Source organism: Hippocampus guttulatus, chromosome 8, assembly GCF_054856545.1.
Source record: "Hippocampus guttulatus isolate MCC_2025c chromosome 8, RoL_Hgut_1.0, whole genome shotgun sequence".
Taxonomy (NCBI): Eukaryota; Metazoa; Chordata; class Actinopteri; order Syngnathiformes; family Syngnathidae; genus Hippocampus; species Hippocampus guttulatus.
This window is the reverse complement of record NC_141268.1, coordinates 5,421,643-5,435,399: the sequence shown is the minus strand read 5'-3', so window position 1 is coordinate 5,435,399 and position 13,757 is coordinate 5,421,643. Positions and strand designations below refer to the sequence as shown.

Genomic DNA, 13,757 nt, shown 5'->3' with positions numbered 1-13,757 from the left:
GTATAACTTTCCCATGCCCGCAGTGTAGCTTGGCGTCCTTTAAGCAATCATCACTTAAAATTGGAACACTCCCTACTGGAGACACACAAACATTGGAATGCACCAGTTGATACAAGCTAAGAAATGGTTGAAACGAAAGTTATGATGTCACAACTTGTGTCTTGGTACCACCCTTCTGATAATATAAATATGTGAATCCCTTCCTGCTTCGCACTCGTGACCACCGCAGCCATTGTCTGTAAAGTGCTGGCGCCCGGAATATTCTGTTATTAAAAGCTTTGAAGAAACTGTTCATCAACTCCAGCCTGTATTTGGATAACCAACATCCTCCTCGTCCGAAATTCAACTAACACGCGAGAGAAAGAAGGCCACTTTCCCCCAACATTACCCAACATGATGTTGTTGCACAAAGCAGTGCTATTATTTTGTCACTGATATCGGCAAAAATGAGTTGTCTCTTGTGGGGGGGGGGGGGGGGGGACCTTAGAGCTTGGGGCCCTTAAGGCTAAGGTTATCTGTCCAGTTGCAACATCTGAAAACAACATTTTTCTCACTATTATTTAATTGCTGATGCTATTGGACTCATTATAATATGGTCAGCAGCATGGCAGCGTCACTCACAGTCGAAAAACAAAGAAATATGACTTACCGGTACATGTAGTCTATTATGCTATGTAACAACCCATAGTACTTGTACCTAATAAATCAAAACACCTTCACCTGTCGAATTGGCTTTCCACTCATATTTTCCCGCTTAATAACCAAAATACAGGACCAAATATTAATAAAATACTTTGCCAAGTAGATAGGAGTGCAATATCTCCTTCCACTCCAGTTTTATGCCTGGCATTTAAAAAAAAAACACACACACATTAAGTGTGTAAGAGTGAAACAAAGATGCACAATTTTTGTCAACCTTTTATTAACAAAGAAACTGACAATTCCCTTTGCACACATTTGGAAATACACTGCAAACAAGTGTATTTTTGCAGGATTTTATGTAACACATTGAAAAGGCAAATATAATTACCACAATGACAGTGCTGATATTATCGAAAATGTATATGCTTAACATTGTCACAAAACAGTTTCAATACAGGTTATAGTCATTTAATTTTGTGCAACGCAATGCCATACGAAGTAGAATATACTGTACATAACGGTGACCAATCATGTTCCCGGGGCCAGCCCAAGACTATTGGCGTTGTATTTAATGCAACAGTGGCACACACAGCTTCTCCCTATTCTACAGAATGAAGCAGCCTTTGCAATCACAATTTCACAATTACACTTCCAACAATTGAACACAGTTATGGTATTTTCACTTGAAATCATTATACTATGTCCACAATCATAAGTGTTACATGTACGTTTGTTGGTAAAAATATTGCTTCCAAATTGGCACCTGAACAGATCATATCAAGTAAAAGCAGACGACAAAATGACATCAACATTGTTGCATTTTCAAGACGCAGGGGCAGAGCTACGTCATTGCCAGGGTTGGAAATTTTGAATACCTGGGACTTTCCTGCCATTTTCACAATGGCACAGTATTTTTAGATCTCTTGATACTCTGCCCAAATGTATTTATATTAACGGTATGTTTTATGAACAAATTTAAAATTGATCTAAATGCAAACTAAAATAATCGGTCTATAGTAAAGAATGTTTGATTCTTACTGTCAATATCAATCAAAAGCATAACTTTCACACCATAGCGAGCAAAAACATGGCTGAGAAGTCATTGTTTATCATACCATCCACATGTATGGTTTCATGAAATAAAATGCTCACAGGCATGCCTATCTTGCCCAAAACATTCGTCATACAAGCAGGAACAAACTTAAATAACAAGCAATGTTTAGAATCATTATGCATTAAGAGATTTTTGTGTCAATGTGCTGTTTGGATCTGATTGAAATGAATGGGTCATCAGTTGTAGTATGCAAAATGGTGTTGGCTGTCCATGACAATTGATCAATCTGTTTGGCTGTTAGCTAGCAGATAAGTCCACGAGATAACGGCAGCCTCAGAAATAGAACATGCAACATTGGAAGGGGTGTGTGTGGCTGTTAGAATGCCAAAAATACCATTGGCATACACAAAGTCATTTCATCAAACAAATGCTGACATAAAGTGCATCCGGACAGTATTGACAAGGCTTCACTTTTTCAACAGTTTATGTTGCAGCCGATGTCCATGTACATTTTGGAATAGTGCTGCAAGTTAAAATGTAGACAAAGGGAAGCACTGTGATTGCTGTCCGGATGCACTGTGAATAGCAAGTACCGGTAGCTAAAAACAAAACAGCTAAGGTCCCTCCATCCATTTTCTATAATACTCATTGCGAGTGAGTTGGAGCCTTCCGGTGAGCTTCGTATTGATTGTATTAAGGAGATGTCATGCTGCATGTGACTCACGCTACCACACTTTCTTTAAATAAATCAACAGCAAGTAGACAATATATATGCAAATAGCAAAATATGTGAGCTTGCTGACAGGGTGGGCAATGACAGGGTTGAAATATCGTCCTAAAGTTAGCATTTAAAGCACATGGGGGACCTTCAATTTCGAAAAAGATTCAGTAAGCAAATGGACTGTGTACTATTTAATACATATATTTTGGATTTGTGTTAAGTTGTGTAAAGGTGGAAGAGGAACATAAGCTTGCTAACAACAACAACCAAAAAAAACCCACTTATATTGTCCATAATGCAAATGCGAGGCATCTTCAAAGGGGCAAGAGTTCTACTTTTTTTACAGTTTTACTTCAGTTTTAATACTTAGTTTGGTAAACTTTGTAGACTCTTTATATTTTTTTTGACTGTTAGGAATTTTAAAATGTTATTTTGAAAAACTGCCTGTGGAGATAAGGTTTTGTGCTGGCCGCCAGTCTGAGCTTGAAACCAACTAATTCATTCAACATTATTTCCAACCAACGTTACGGAAGAGATTGTGTTCAACTTTGGGAGTTCCACAGAATCATGTTATGAAAATAACAAGCAAGATGTTGGGTTGGCATGCCACTGACAAGTAAACAAATAAAAATTACCAAATCATTGTGTGAGATGAGACTTCTCTGAAGTAAAGTATCTGACGCTTCAATCACAAAAAAAAAAACAAACCCAAAACACAGCAGAAGACAAACTAATTCATGACATGATTTCATGAAAAAAAGCCAATCAGAAGCAGAGGTTCATCCAGGGGTCAAAGCGTGTTTTGACATCGCTCCGCGTCTGCTTCTTAAGCTCGTTATTTTTTTTTCTTTTAATGTAGGTCAGGCATTACAGAGTTTTACTGCACACAAAAGAGAAAAGAACGCTGAAATGCAGATGGGGAAGCAGTGATTAAAGCAACGCACCACTGAAAATGAATTGTATTTCATTCGGTTTTCGGCAGCATACATAAACATTAATGGTGCAACTCAATGACATCCGATTCCCTAAAATAAAAAAAAGTTAAGTCGATGAAATATCAAAATAAAAACATACTCTGCGCAGCGTCGCCTTGAACAATTTTGAACAGCCCATGTAATCACTGTGATGTAATGCGTGCTCTAAAATAGCATTGTTCATTTTTCACTGGTTTATCTATATTGCTATAAAATTCAGTACGGCATCGTCAATTATTATCATAATTTAGATAGCATGCATAACTATCTCATGTTTTATCCATTATAACTATGAGAAAAAAAAAGATATTTATAACGCCAGTGGCTGGCGAATGCAGACAGCCTGCGTGCCTCCAAAGGGCCTTCTATGAAAAACATTACATTCAAAAACATCACCAAAATTATGTATGTATATGCGTGCCCAAATCATACGCCGAAAATATTGAATACAAAGTCGCAACATTTATTATTATTATTTTTTTTTTTTTTACAGATGAGTCTACCAACATTGCTTTCTTCACAAGCAACAGCTTACGACCTCTATAAAATCCACAATACTCGGGCATTTTCTAAATATGAAGCAGGAATGCATATTATTTGCGAATACATTTTGGTGACAATCGATCACGGTGTTTGTACATTAATGACAAAGTTTGTTCTGTAAGGAGGTATGTGAGTAGGTATCACTTCTGACAAAATATTGATCTTTTTTTTATATTTTCTGAATACAACTTGGGCACAATAATACATGCGCACATACGTTTTGGGGAAGATCCATCACATTTTTCAGACGGAACGCTTTTTATTGCAAAATAGACCAGGAAACAAGTCAAAACTGAACAGTGCCATGTTATAGCACGCTTTGTGTCACAGTGAAAATGTGACCTGTTCAAAATTGGTCAATATGGCTCTGTGCAGGGGATTTCAGTATTTTGACAATTAATTGGTTTACCCTTTTTTTTTTCAGGGAAGAAGATGTTATTGATATTTGCAGTATTCATGTTTATACATGCCCTGCGATTGGCTGGCAACCGGTTCAGGGTGTCCCCCGCCTACTGCCCGAAGACGGCCGGGATAGGCTCCAGCGCCCCCTTGTGAGGATAAAGCGGCTCGGAAAATGGATGGATGTTTGTACACACTGCTGCCTAATCGAATGAAGGGCAATGCATTTTCAGTGGTGTGTTGCTTTAAGTATCAGCAAAGTCAAGTTGGAAAGACTACAAGCTGACAAGATGAACTATGCAAAATACACAAATCACAAAAGGTTCGGGATATTGAAGTTTTGGGTGACATTTCAAGATGGACCTAAAACACACCATAACCTTTAAAGGTGAACTTTATTTGGCCTTCTCTAACCTTTTGAAATGCTTAAGTTTTTAAGAACTTTTTACACAAGTTGCTGTTCTCAAACAAGGACCCGAACAACAAAATTCAGAATAAGTGCCATGAAATGACCAATACATTTCCACTTCCATGCCTTTCTGTGACTCTTCCAGGGTCTCTGTATTAATAAGTCGAAAACCAGAGGCCTCTGATAACATCCTGATTGAAGCCTTGAAAGCCCTGAAAAACGGTAACTCACAAGAGTTACTGTTTTTCAGGAGTAAGATGTCATCTTGGTCTCATGATATGAAAATGAGCAGTCAAGAGGACTGCTTAAAAACAAATTGTAATTGAACCGACAAATGTACTGGAAACACTTTGTTAGACAACAGCAAGCTGTGCAAAAAGTGTTGCAACATTGAACAACTGGACAACTTCTTCATGGTGAGAAATAATAATTAAAGCCAATAATTTAAGCAACTATTAAAAGTAATCACTCTCACATGCCTTGGGAGATGACAGAATTTCGACACCAGCCTGGTTATTTGTAGGCTTTTGTCTGTCACTTCCAAAATCCATATTGTGAGCATTGTTTATGTCGCAGTACAATGGAAGAATGAGGAAAACGTAACAAATAGTCACCGGCATCATCAGCAGCATGTCCTGCGAGACTCTGATTCTTGCCGCCCCAGTTTGAAACCTTTTCCCGATGTTCCCCTGGCCGCATCTGTGACAGGGATGCGCTTACCTATGTGAAGAAACACACACTGAACAGGGCTAAACACACACCAATTTATAACCTCGTAATGACAAGCGGGAAAAAAAATGGTATGGGCTCACTGCTCTTTTCATGCGCGGTGTGCTCGAGATGACCAACACAGCAAACCACACACATAAGGATAACTCAACCAACAATTGTTTCGACACTTCCCCAAACCATGATGTCTCTCGTAGTGCCATGACTGACTTGCGAGAGGCAGCAAAGTGCCACACTGCATCAAGACTGCAGGAAAATACATAAAAAAGAAGCTCGGCTAACTGTCATTTTATCCAGTAACTTTAACTGGTATCTCCTCATCATTGGGCGTGGCTTCCTGATTAACTACATTTAAGGACTTCTTTTTTTTTGTCCCTTAACTTTTATTGTGTAAATCAACAGACAACATATGGACATCATAACAATAAAAGATTGGGCCCCGACTCACAATTGGGATTATCGGATTACCGAGAACTGGATTATCGGTAATGTGCTTCATTAATGGTCTTTTTGTTCTCTGCAAGTCTCAAGGAATACTCACTGATCTCTATAAACACCTCATTGATGTTAATGGCGTTCTTGGCACTGGTCTCGACAAATATGGCATGGATGGAGTCAGCGTAGTCTTTGGCGTCCTTCTCCAAGACTTCCCTGCAACCGGTGCGTGCCAAAATGGTTATGTTTCAACACACACACACAGACTGTCCAATTTCAACCATGACCAAGAAAGATTCCGTTGTAACTCTGCAGTTAAAGATACATAGATGAGCTCTCTCCTCGAGGAAAACATAATGCAAGAACTACAGTAGAGTCTCCTAAAACTTGGGAAATAATGTTGTTGGAACAACATTTTTGTTCTTGTTTAAGGAGTGTTTCATCATTCTTAAAATATTAATAGGTAACTGATAAGCAGAGGACTCGCCTGGAATTGCTGTTTATTATTCTTCTGACCTTCTTCTCAAATTCCCTGAAAATTCACCAATTTTGGTTACCGCTTGTATCCTAATGAAAAAGTACATAATAGGGATTTTCGAACAAGATCTCGCAAAACTCACTCAGTAGCGCCCCCTTCTAAAGTTAGAAAAAAATTATCCGCAGACTCGGGTATCTTAATTGGGTGTGCATGTCAATCACGACAGGATGCATTTTAAAAAATGCACACAAAAAAAATTTCAATAACCGATGCCTGAAATTGATCAGGCAGTTGGTTATTTTAGCTAAAAGGCGCCATTTGGGGTAAATTACTAACTAGATAGATGATAGATTTCAAATCTTTTAGGGCATATTGTGTGGGCAGAGTATAGTGTCAAAGTTTGATTATCCTTTTGAGGATTCGCCATCAAAAGGCAGGTGCGAGGGCCCTTTCGTCACTACTTTCAGCTAACATTTTTGCTTAGACTTGTTAAAAACTGTAACCAATTATTGAAATATTCATGAATGCCTTCCAGATGATTTGATTCGGAAAAACTGCAGCAGAAGTTTGCATGTGCACATGAACATTTGGGAGACTCTCCTTAGCATTTAGATGAAATTTATCTCTTCCAAGACATAAAGAATTTAAGCGTCACTTTAACAATACAGTACTTCCTTGACACAGTTACGACTTTCCTATTTGTCAGGACTTTAGTGTCTTTAGAGACAGCAGGAGAAAAATGGTGACTTTGTGGAAAGTAACCCACAAATAGGTGGGGTCACTATTTCACAAATATAATTGATCTCAAAGGATTAAGATTCAAAAAAAATTAGAAACAGGCCAGCATTTGGGGGTACTGTACAGTATGCCGAGACTAGATTTTTCCCATTTCTCAGAGGCTCACCTGGCGTCTGACAGATCACATTTGTTGCCAGCGACCGTCACCACGATATTGGGAGGACCATGCTGACGCAGCTCCTTCACCCAGTTCTTCAAAGTTTGGAAGGACTCCTGGCGGCACAAGCAAATAATAATATGTACTGCGCATTGACAAGCTTCTATTAGCGGTATCCGAGCACTGCTCCCAGTGTCAAAAAGAAAATAATCAAAAGACCGCCATTACTCCTGTAAACGTTTTTTTTTTGTTTTGTTTTTTTAACACATACAAGTGTCGCATCGTCGCCAGCACGGTGAAATCTGCCGTTGCTGGCGAAAGCTAAGCCAGCAGTTTCCCTCCTGTTTCCAGTTGTTTTTGCTAAGTTAGAATAATTAACTGCTCGCTGAAACTTTATAGTTTACAGACAGATGAAATGAGAGGCTTTCCAGACAGATGAAATGAGAGGATTTCAGATCCACGTTCCAAAATGCTTCAACCTTTCCCTCCACAGAAATACAAACTAAAGCTGTGGGAAGGTCGTGCTACTGCCAAGTACGTAGATCTTTACATGGTTCAGAACAAACAGTTACACATCTACTGTAGAATTCAATAAGTCCAGGTGTTATTTACAGACAAATAAGGAAGAAACTACACTCTCTGCACAGGCTTTGGTAACTGGTAATAGAAACAATACCTCTTTAGTGATGTCATAAACAATGATGGCCGCTGCGGAGCCTCTGTAGTACATTGGTGCCAGAGCTCGAAACTATGGGAGGACAACAGTATGAAAATACACGAAAAGGCAATACGTGGAGAAAAAATATATAGTTTTATAAAAATGGGGACAACTAAAATCACTAGTATTTAGCTCTACTGGCATTTATTTTTCTCCTACCTGTACGTTTTATGGGTTGTAGCTAATCCGTTGCAGACTGAACACTAGAGTGTGTTTTATTGGATTCAATAAAACAATTGCAACAAACCAAAGAAATGTGGACAGAAAAGCCACAAGAGCACATTGTTACAGTGAGCGGTTTGAATTAAACAAACAAACAAAAAAAGCTAAACATGGAAGCTATCAAGAGAAAGACGAGCAGGATGTCAGGAGAGCTACCACAATTATGACTTGAGTGGAAAAGCACGTGCGTTTGATCCTTAATTCATTACAACCTTCAGCTCAATCCAAACCAAATTCTCTCTGGAAATTTGGCAGGAACTTCTACTTATTTTCACATTTCGATAACTTGATTATTCGATTATTGAGTCAATTGTGTTTCAGTGCGCTTTTACCACTGGCAACCAAACCAAAATACATATAAAGTGAATCTCAAATTAGAATATGGGCTAGAGCAAACAAATGTTATTTCATTTAAGTAGTTCAATACAAAAAGGAAAACGAATACATATGTATTCTAGATTCATTATAAAGAACCGAATTACTATACAGTGGTGCCTTGAACAACGAAAGACCCGACTTACGATGAGTTATCAGCCACTATGAGCTGCTTTTTTTTTGCCACTCCCAGTTGAGGTTTACTGTCCAACTAAACATACAAGAAAGAGAATTACACATTGTCCACATAAAACAAGCACAGTGCTTTGTTTTAGGAGTGGCGGCTTGGCTAAATGCTAGCATTCAATGCTGAAAACGGCCCAAGAGTAGCATCTGTGTTTTTGTGTTGCAACTCTAAGCAATGAATATTTCAACACTAAAGTTGGAGAAACCTATGTCAAACGATAATGTAAAATTACTCATGTTATTTATCCTCTGCAAAGAATGTCCAATAGTACTGTGGTTTACTGCAAAAAATGCGACATTTCTTTACAGTCCATAGAATTGTGTCATGACAGAATGTTTTTCGGAAGTATAATATAGAGTGTAGTTGTTATTAAAAGCCAATCTGCAAACTTTTTATTTTGGCCCGGTGTGAACAATTAATGGTGTTCCATTCATTTCTAAGGTGAAAGAAGATTTGACATACGAGTGCTTTGAATTAACAGCGGGGACGCAGAATGAATTAAAGGCACCACTGTGTTTTTAAAAAATCCTGACTACTGTTTCTCTCATTTTATGTATATAGTGAATTAATTTTTTGTTGTAAGCTATTGTCGTCAAAATCAGTAACTATTTCACTCTGTGTAGTGGCTTGCATAGGAATGGATCTGTCTGCTCAGTTTGAGAGGAAAAGTGCAATTCATCCAACACCAATTGCATTACTTGAAAAATTAATAGTGGCATGTCTATCACTGGGTGCCCTTTTCTCAAGACAACTGATTTACAATACATTGTAAACTGAGTACACAAAGTATCATAAATACACAGAAATATCCATATACAGTAGTTTGACAAGCATGAGCTCCGAAGGAGCTCGTCCAGAAAAGGTAGCAGAGCCACTTCGGAAAGTGTCAAACACCCGAACCAACTTTAGGAAACTGATCTTGCTGCTATAAAAAGTAAAGGGATGTTGAACGATAAAGTGGGCATTAATCAAAGAGAAGGACAAGCAAGCGACAGTGATTTTGACACGTGACGGTAATACACAGAGCTTTGGTTTCATCCTCCTCTCTTATCTTAACCGCAGCTGAAGACTGCAAAGGAGACAAGTGCCCATCGGAAGACGAGGTGCTTCTTATCGCACCTGTCAGGAGAGTACGACAGTGGGACCAAAGCAGGACAAGAAAGAGAAAGGCATGTGCAGAAATGGCAAGTATTTTCCAGTGCAAACAAAACAGGAATCAAACAGGAAAGAGGCACCTTCTTCTTGGTTATCTTTGACAGGACAATAAATACACAAATCTAATATGTTTTAAAGTAGTTCTGTGCCTCCTGTGTATTGCGAGGAATGCAAATCTCATCACATTTGTCACATATTTCTGGTACAGTCATTCAAGAGAACCAATTTGTATGTTTGGCTCTCGGAAAAGTAAATGTTGCCCCCGCCTGGAAATAACGCAGAGGTGCACTTTCCCAAGCCACGGCCCTTCAAACCATCCAACCATCCATCCATCCATCCATCCATTTTCCAATCCACTTTATCCTCACAAGGATCTCGGGGTGCTGGAGCCTATCCCAGTTGCCTTCGGGCAGTAGGTGGGGGACACCCTGAACTGGATGCAGGCCAATCGCAGGGCACCATCCGCGCTCACGCTCAAACCTAGGGACAATTTCGAGTGTTCAATCAGCCTGCCATGCATGTTTTTTTTGGAATGTGGGAGGAAAACTGAGTGCCCAGAGAAAACCCACGCAGGCACGGGGAGAATATGCAAAGTCCGAAAAGGATGAGGGGGACACGGGGGCATGTGTTTACTGATTTCATAGTGTAGTGCTCAAGATGGCCAACGCAGCAGACATAGCCACGTCTCCACCTAAAATCGCGACTTGATTACTACAAAGAATAAATATAAGAAATCTCAGAACTACATTTCAGTTGAAAACACTTTGTCATTTTTCTTCACCTGGAACTGAGGCCTTAGGCAAATTGGAAGGAATTGTAAACAGTTCCAAACACCTCTTCTGCTCGAGAAAAAAACAAGTCAGGAAAAGCCTACTACATTTATTTAGGGGTAATCAGAAGCATTTTAAATTGTGGCAGGTGTGTCCTGTCCTTCCGGGTGACACGAGTTCGAATGTGATTGGTTGACTGCACACTTGTGCAATGGAATTTTTTTTTTTATGGTTTATTTTTTTTTCCCCTCGAGAAGATATATATTTTTTCCAATTGAGTTGTAGTGGTTAGTGGTCAAATAGTGGGACATGTTTTGAAATGATTTATCTTGGTCTTCCTTTTTTTTATTTTTTAATCTTGAAAACTTGGCATTTGATCAGGGGTGTGTGTAGACCGAATACTCACTGCATGTGTATACAAGGCTGAAGTGTAGAATATGGACTAATTTATTTAAATAAAACAAACAAGGCTGCAAGTGAAAGAGACTAACCCGCTCCTGTCCTGCTGTGTCCCAAATGAGGAACTTGTGCAGCTCGTTTTGGTATTGCACCGTCTTGGTCATAAAAGATGCCCTGGTGATACATGACAAAACACAGAGAAGAAAACATATGTATGACTATGCTTTTTTATGATTACAGTAGTTCTTTTATCAGGAAAGAAACTGTTGGATAATTCAAAACGGATTCTTCATGACAAGGTGCAAGACAATCATTGGCGAAAGGAAAAATAAGTATCAATCACGATAATGAATATAATTCATGAGAAGTACGTTACACACATGTACTGCATGCACTATGTACTACGATGCAACTTACCCAATAGTTGGGTTGATGTTTGGATCAAAGCTGTCCTCCACAAATCTCCAGACGATACTTGACTTGCCAACACCAGTGTCCTACAGAGAAACCAAACACAAAAAGTAGAATGTGACGCAAAATAAAATAACTAACCCCCCCACACAAATTTGTATATGTGACTGTGTATGTGTGTGTGTGTATATATATATATATATATATATATATAAAAAGAGAGAGAGAGAGAGAGAGAGAGAGAGAGAGAGAGAGAGAGAGAGAGAGAGAGAGAGAGAAAAAGAGAGAGCATTTCTGTTGTCTCTTATCCAAGGCATTTCAAAACGTTGTATTCTGTTAGGTCACTGTGGTCTGCTGACCTCCTTTACATAATGTCTTTCGCACAAGATTTAAAAAACAGTAATAGAGCCTTGCAGTTGATGACTCCAAAAATGTGGAATGCACTTCCATTTGAGCAAAGAGCTGCCTTTTTCGCTTTTTAAAAAGCGGTTGAAGACCCATTTGTTTTCAGTAGACATTCCAGTCAGACTTGACTGTTATGGTTTGTATTTTACTCAGATTAACTGTAGAATGCTTGTGATTTTATCCATAGGTACCTACATTTTATGCCATCAATATTTGGGTTAAAGTAAAAAATCTGCTTTCTGAAACGTTCACAATGACCCGTTGACGTGTGTGAGCAAACAAAGATACGATAATAATGCACATAGTAATTGTGATCAATTGAAATACACCACCATCTAAACCAAGATGCAGGCACAATGTCATGACGCCACTTTTTATTTCCTACCATAAAAGACACTCTGCAGTATTCATATCATTCACTACAGTAATAAAGTACCACACCTCCACTTGTGTATTTCCAGTGGGTTGTGTGCCAGATGTCGTGCATAAAAGTAATTCCTGTACTCAAAAGACCGAGATTCCTTGTAGACAGAGCATGCGCAGAACACAAAACAAAGTTCCTTTCAGTTGAGATATTCCAACATGCCTTACACGACCAAATATTCAGGTGAAAAAAGGAAGAACCCAGGCGTCTGCGGATATTTAAAACCCCAAATATGAGTTTCTTAGAGTTTTTGTGGTTACTCACATGACCTTGTGCAACCGGAATATTACTAATATTCTGGTTTTGAAAGGGTTATTGACTGCATGTACATGTACACTTAGTCCATATGAAGCACCTTGTGAGTCCTCTCTGTGCGACGTAGAAATACAATTTATTTACAGTGGTGGACAGCAACAAAAAACTATCAATACTTTGTTACTGTGTTTTAGAATTGCTTTCAGATATATGTGCTATACTTGATCAGCCTACTTAATTACAGATCAGGACTTGATGTCAACATATACTAAAAATTAAGTTACTTCGTTACTTTTTTACTTGATTTAATATTTTTAGGATCTTACTTTTTATATGTAACAAGTACCTGGCCATCTCTACTTGCTTCCTGTTAAAAAATACAAACAGATGCTGAGCTGAGATGAGCTCAACTTGGAAGATTCTTGTAGTAACGTTTAACGGGAATGTGAGAATCTACAAATAGAATAAGAGCTAATTCGCTATCTCCTGTGCTTTGCCACTTTTGTAACTTTAAAATACTTACATTTATAACACATCTCTCCAATTAGATCGCAATTGCATCGAGCTACTAAGATTTGCATAACCTGATGATGAAATCCATGTAATGATACATGTACAACAACAAATGGAATTAGTGGAGCGTTGATTAAAAAAATAGCTGCTCACTTACCCCCAGAAGACAAACTTTTAACTCTCTTAACGCCATGGCTGCTTCCTGGTTTACATTGACTTGATCTTCATTGGCACTTTTATCCCCCCCACCTCTCCTCCTTGAGCGAACTTCTCTTCAATATTTTTCAAGGGCGACACCTGTTCACTTCGTCGGGGGTGGGGGTGGTCACAAGTAAAGAAGTAACTGAGAGTTAATTAAAGGTCCTTGTTCGCCATGGTGAGATAATAATTGTGAAAAGCAGGTAAGCTAAAAAGCGAAAGTGGCACATCGCACAACAGTCTCCATCTTGGAACTAGGGAGAGTGGTCACGTGACTCCGGCTGCTTTTTTTTTCTTTCCTTTTTCGTGCGGGTCTTTAGTCGGGCTGAGATCCCCACGAACACAAAAGCCCCCAACCCTCCCCTCCGCGTTCGGCTCCAAGTAATGTCGATTTTGCACCCAAGCTGATAATCACAATCTGTGTTCAAACGACCAACATCGATCGA

The 13,757-nt window shown here is 38.9% G+C and overlaps 1 protein-coding gene across 2 annotated transcripts; it reads right to left on the bottom strand.

The window, feature by feature from the left end:
- Nucleotides 1-905: 905 nt before the first annotated feature.
- rab22a (RAB22A, member RAS oncogene family) lies at nucleotides 906-13,743 on the bottom strand. 2 transcript variants are annotated; one of them, XM_086118819.1, is made up of 8 exons: nucleotides 13,271-13,743; nucleotides 11,523-11,602; nucleotides 11,198-11,279; nucleotides 7,956-8,027; nucleotides 7,289-7,395; nucleotides 6,013-6,122; nucleotides 5,357-5,462; nucleotides 906-3,297 (listed from the first exon to the last, which is right to left on the bottom strand). In XM_086118819.1, exons 1-7 carry the CDS (start codon nucleotides 13,304-13,306, stop codon nucleotides 5,365-5,367), a joined length of 585 nt encoding a protein of 194 aa, XP_085974945.1. In that variant the 5' UTR covers nucleotides 13,307-13,743; the 3' UTR covers nucleotides 906-3,297; nucleotides 5,357-5,364. The 2 variants fall into 2 exon arrangements, with proteins under 2 accessions (XP_085974945.1, XP_085974944.1); XM_086118818.1 differs by having other exon boundaries at nucleotides 906-5,462.
- Nucleotides 13,744-13,757: the final 14 nt, after the last annotated feature.